Below are 5537 nucleotides of genomic sequence, written 5' to 3'. Positions count from 1 at the left end.
GATTTTCATAACTTGGTGGGCGTAATTATCGTAAATTTAACATCAAAAACTTAAAGCCTAGTCACAAATACGCACACATTTTGCAATAAAGAAAAAAATTAACGTCACGGACATATATTCTGGTCATAACCACATTTGCAGTACGCTACACAATTTTTTAAGATTCATAGATTTGTAATACGCGTTTGTGACCAATATCACATAAATACGACCAAATAATGCAAATAATCGTTGTTTGCTATCTATTTTCAATTGAAATAAATGTAACATCACATACCGACTATTTTTCAGACGACACAACTGTTTCAGATAAACACACTAATGAATGATTGTATCCACTGGAATCCAATTAATTGTGACCACCGTCGACAACTATTTTTCAATTGCAGTTTGAGTAAGTCGCAATCACGAAGAATTGCGCCATATTAATATTTGTGGATTTTTTTTCCAGAGACGATAATGCTGTTTTTTTGGAAAATTCTGTTGGAATGGTAATTGATTACTTGATTTCAGGAACTATATTTACTCATACCATATATAAATATATAAAATATATTATCTATTATATATCCATTTACGACCTGAGTTCTGAATATTTGAAACATGTTCCTTAAATTTGAAATGGTGAATTCTAACGACCTGGGTTATGTATTGTTCCCTTAGCAATATTCACTACGGGCCTTGACATTTTGCAAATCATTTTCTAGAAGCACGATGTACTAATCAAATCAAGTGAGGAAAATGGGTCAAATTTTGTGTGTCTCGACTTGACTCTTGGCTTTGCAAAGATTCTTCTTAGAAACCAAATTCACATTTGGCATGCTAAATTATGTGATTTATACTTTTCTTTTAATAGTATTATATATCTAAAGTGACGTTCATGTTCGATAATTAATTTCGACCACATATTTTATCGGTCGACAAATTTTCAATCACATATTTCACAACTTTTTATCAAAATTTATTAAAAATTTCATTTTAATCCTCATTAAACAAGAGCTAATGTCAAATAAGATAGAAGATTGCTTCAAGAAATGTCAAAGCATTAGTTTTTATTATAACCACTAATAGGTGGTGTTATTATTATTATTTTTTTTTACACTTATAATTTAAATTAATAAATTCATAATTTTCGTGGATGAAGTGAAGTCCATTCCCGTTACGTTAGAGATCTTGTCCACATTTTCAAAGCAATCAGACATGTGGAATCTACTTAATCAGCATAGTATGATTCTGCCTTTGACGGTGACGGAACAGCACTAAATAAAAAGGAAAAGAAATCATAGGCCGGATGACTGTCTGTGATTTCAACAAAATTGACGTTGATGTGACTGTAGAAAAATTCTGCATACAAAAGTACACTGAACGTTCAAATTCTAGAACGAGCCAACGAGGCCGTGGAAAATATCTGGATCGTTGATTTTTGCCGATATAAAGTAATTATAGAGAACCACACAATCACTGTGTTCAGAGCTCGCTTGCTCGCGCTTTCTGTATGTGTATGTATCAGCTTGAGTGAATAAGCATTTATTCTGCGTGTCAATTGCTTCAGTTTGTGGAAGAACTTACATGACATCCTATTAAGATTAATAATACGCAGCGCGCTCTCTTTCTCTAGGTAGTATCCGACTGGTAAACTTTTGCTATTTTTCTTATTTTTTTTTTTCAATCCGCTTGATTTTATGAATATGTTATGTGATTTCGGTATTGGTTTCTGCTTCTTGGATCACTTTTGGTTTCTGGATTTTTTTGGACATTCAATGGCTCTGATCCTGTTTCGATGACGATTTTTTATCATTCTGATAAAATCGGTATAACTGGAACTTGACAAAATTGCGTTTGCTGCTTGATTTTTTTGTTGCCTCTAGATGGAAAGATGTGATCTTTCCAGATTATGAACGGGGATTGTGTAGGGAATGCAATGGGAGGAATTGAAAGTTGTTTAATTTGAGAATCTTCATCATTTTATTTATTTTTCCTCTATAGAGAATCGGAATTTTATTCATTTTTATTCGTTTATGTGCGAAAAGAAAAATTATAAATTTTTTATTGTTATTGGACACTCTTGGTGGGTCGGTTTCGGTCCGGTTCGCCAACCTTAGTTGACTTAATGCTGACATTTTGAATAATTTTCTTCTGTATTAATTCGCCTTTGGCTTTTGAACGAACATATACTCGTTTACATGTAAAGTTTTATTTACTTATTTATAGACTTTTGGTTGAGATGTTCTATTCTAACTCCATGCAAAATCCCAAGATGAATTGACAGGATTGAATCGTATGAATTTCTGCAAAAAGATTGGGTTACTCTTGGTTGCTAGTTCCAAAACTAAACTGTAGGCCAATACAAAAAATATGAGAGTGAATTCTGTGATATTGTACTGTTAATAGCTTTAAAGACAGAAACTAGATTTTGGATATTGCATCTGTGTACTTTCATGCCGTTCAATGTTCATGATTATTCAACTATAATTTTCTATAGAGATTAGTAATTTATAATTATCTGTGCACATTAATGCGCTTTCTAACTGTACTATAATATAATTTGTACCATTTTCCATACTACTATACACCACCTGGATTTTTTTTTGTTTTAGTATTGCTTTTTTACGATTTATTTGTTTTACTGCTTATAGTTTCTTTCATAGTAGATCGGTACTAAAATGGTTTTCTATAATTTTCTTTCATAGGCAAGCTTATTAAGTGGCACTAGCATTTACCATGTTCCGCCGCAAGAATAATTGTCAGAGTGATCAGGAGAGTGAGGAGCTGCAGCATGAACACAAGGTAATAACTTCTGATTCCACAGCAAATTTATAGTACATTGATTTGACTATATGTTATCTGGTTGAAGTCACTGAAATAAAAGTGAATGTTAGTTTCCCTAGAATCCTAATTTCATCTAAATGCATGGTCACCACATTTACTTATAGACAGATAATTATGTTTCTTGTGAATTCTATTTAATATTTTGCAAATGAAAGGAGATTTAAAAATCTGCAGCCACTAGCCAGTATGTTATCTTCACCGATTAACAAAATTTCTGAGCCTTCAAATATTGAGTTCGATTCCCTAACGAGTAATGATTACCATTAGATTTTTGATACTTCCTTACTGCTCAAATGATTGCAAATGATCTGGTTAAGATCTGCATGCAGGTCAACGAGCTTAAATATGCTCTGGGACCACTTTCAGGTCGTAGCTTGCAGTATTGCAGTGACGCGTGCTTGAAGCGATATTTGGATGCCCAGAACTGGAATGTGGATAAGTCAAAGATGATGTTGGAGGAGACATTGACATGGAGATCTGCCTATAAACCTGAAGAAATTCTCTGGGTAAGAGAGTTGATATATATGTTTTTTTTTTTTTAATTGCTTGCGAACACAATATGGTGAGAACTGTGTTTATCACAATTCATAGTCGGAACTAATTCATCTTTTTTGGATTACATTTGCAAATTGTTAGTTATTCTTGCTGATGGTATACAATTTATGGCATCTCCCCTAATTGTTCTTCACTCTGTGATTTTAATATACAATATGGCTTAAAGTTAATTGATCATCTAAATGCTTGTCACCTGCTAGCCTGAAGTTGCAACTGAGGGCGAGACAGGGAAGGTATATAGAGCTAATTTTCATGATCGTCATGGCAGTACCGTTCTTATACTAAGACCAGGAATGCAGGTATCTAAATGTAGCTCTCATCTCTATTTTTCTAGATGATGAAAAGATTATGATATCTGTTATATCTTTGCAGAATACAGTATCACTAGATAACCAGATGAAACATCTGGTTTATCTCATAGAAAATGCCATACTCAATCTTCCAGAAGGTCAAGAACAGATGGCATGGTTAATAGACTTTACAGGATGGTCTTTAAGCACTAATATCCCCATCAAATCTGCTCGAGATACTATCAATATAATACAAAATCATTACCCTGAAAGACTAGCTATCGCCTTTTTGTACAACCCCCCGCGCATATTTGAAGCATTTTGGAAGGTTTGCTTTTTATAATCCTAGACATTCTTTTTGGGTCTATATAGCAAAACAGGGAATAGACTTTGCATTGTGTTCCTCTTATGTTAATTATGCACGGTATTGTTTCAGAATGGTTTGAATCATCTTTATATTGGGGATTTTCTTTGTGAGGGATGGTGTTGGATGAAAATTAATTAATTTTGTGTGCAAATCTCAATGAGAAAGTTTTACATTTTATGCTGCAACTTTGTTCATGTTTTATTAGGTGAAAAATTGATCTTTCCTCCATGCTAATTTAGAGATGTTCATCTGTTGCAGGTTGTAAAGTACTTTCTGGATGCAAATACATTCCAGAAGGTGAAATTTGTCTACCCAAAGAACAAAGATAGTGTGGAACTCATGAGATCCTATTTTGATGTAGACAATCTCCCAGCTGAGTTTGGAGGGAAAGCCACGCTGCAGTACGACCATGAGGAATTCTCAAGGCAAATGGCGCAGGACGATGTAAAAACTGCTAAGCTATGGGGTTTCGACCAGCCCCAATCTAACAGCCGTGGATGAGCTGAGGTGTCTCCAGAACCTGAGTACCTTGCTCCACCAGTCAGCTAAATTTTCTGTACAATGTTGAAATTATACTACTGAACCATTCGGGCTATATAAGTCCTAATTATAAACGGGAATATCTCGTGGAAATAATTCATAAATTGTTTTTGCTGAAGAAACTCTAGTTTTATCCTTTCTCATTTTTTTTCTTTCATAGCCACTTTAATCTTTTTTGAGCCTGCCCTTTTCTGTTTATGCTTCTCCTAGGGTAGCATGAACGGCGGATTTCATGTTGCTGCTTTTACATGGCAATCTTGTTATCACAACTCAAAATCTTGTGAAGTGTTTCCAAACATCCGAATATTTTCTATTTTTTTTTCTTCCCTAAACATGATGGTGAAAGTAGAGGAGCAGACATTGAAGGAGTTCCATCAATAGCTTCAATTTCACTATGTATATCCACGTTCATATCTATATGAATCTAACAAGAAACCAAATAAGTACAAGAGAATGTGTTTTTGTTAATGCTTACTGATGCTACCAAAAATCGTACTTATAGATTTCCCGAGCTTGATGACGGATGTGGAGCACGATCGTGATCTTCCGATACCTGAAACAAAGGCAACGAGGTGTGTTCTCGTCGCCCCTCCGATGCTTAAGTCAGAAAGGGAAATATAAGCGTGAGGCTATGTGCTGAAGAACAATGTAAAACGTACCTGAATAATGGCCCAAGGTTCTGTATTTATAGAGGTAGGTGGTGTGTTCATATTAGGATTCCGTGTTGCACCTGTAGTAGGATAGCTTGATTTTGCAATCTTACACCAATGAGTCCTACGCGAGACAGGAGTTTGAATTGAGGTATAACTGTGATACCAATAGAGTTCTTCAGGGCATAGGAAACATGAATTGAGGATTTTTAGTCAGAATAAATCTCTCGTTGGATAAGGCGCTGTTGTAGGTCATAATCCCGAGGACAAAACCCCGAGGACATGTCGAATGATTGATGAATAACT

At 34.7% G+C, this 5537-nt stretch overlaps 1 protein-coding gene across 3 annotated transcripts; it reads left to right on the top strand.

The window, feature by feature from the left end:
* Positions 1-1380: 1380 nt before the first annotated feature.
* LOC111389047 (phosphatidylinositol transfer protein 3-like) lies at positions 1381-4738 on the top strand. Of its 3 annotated transcripts, none has more exons than XM_023013901.1 (6): positions 1381-1618; positions 2691-2787; positions 3159-3335; positions 3585-3683; positions 3757-4002; positions 4300-4738. In XM_023013901.1, exons 2-6 carry the CDS (start codon positions 2722-2724, stop codon positions 4540-4542), a joined length of 831 nt encoding a protein of 276 aa, XP_022869669.1. In that variant the 5' UTR covers positions 1381-1618; positions 2691-2721; the 3' UTR covers positions 4543-4738. The 3 variants fall into 3 exon arrangements, with proteins under 3 accessions (XP_022869669.1, XP_022869670.1, XP_022869671.1); XM_023013902.1 differs by having other exon boundaries at positions 1386-1632; XM_023013903.1 differs by lacking the exon at positions 1381-1618 and adding an exon at positions 2206-2336.
* The last annotated feature ends 799 nt before the right edge of the window (positions 4739-5537 follow it).

This window comes from Olea europaea, unplaced genomic scaffold (genome assembly GCF_002742605.1).
Source record: "Olea europaea var. sylvestris unplaced genomic scaffold, O_europaea_v1 scaffold555, whole genome shotgun sequence".
Lineage (NCBI taxonomy): Eukaryota > Viridiplantae > Streptophyta > Magnoliopsida > Lamiales > Oleaceae > Olea > Olea europaea.
Note: the sequence above shows the minus strand (reverse complement) of the source record. Positions and strands in the feature narration are given on the sequence as shown.

Coding starts and splice junctions, on each gene's coding strand:
- LOC111389047 (XM_023013901.1), top strand. CDS start 2,722: ATGTTCCGCCGCAAGAATAATTGTCAGAGTGATCAGGAGAGTGAGGAG. Junction 3,684..3,756: donor TACTAAGACCAGGAATGCAG/GTATCTAAATGT, acceptor ATATCTTTGCAG/AATACAGTATCACTAGATAA. Junction 4,003..4,299: donor TATTTGAAGCATTTTGGAAG/GTTTGCTTTTTA, acceptor CATCTGTTGCAG/GTTGTAAAGTACTTTCTGGA.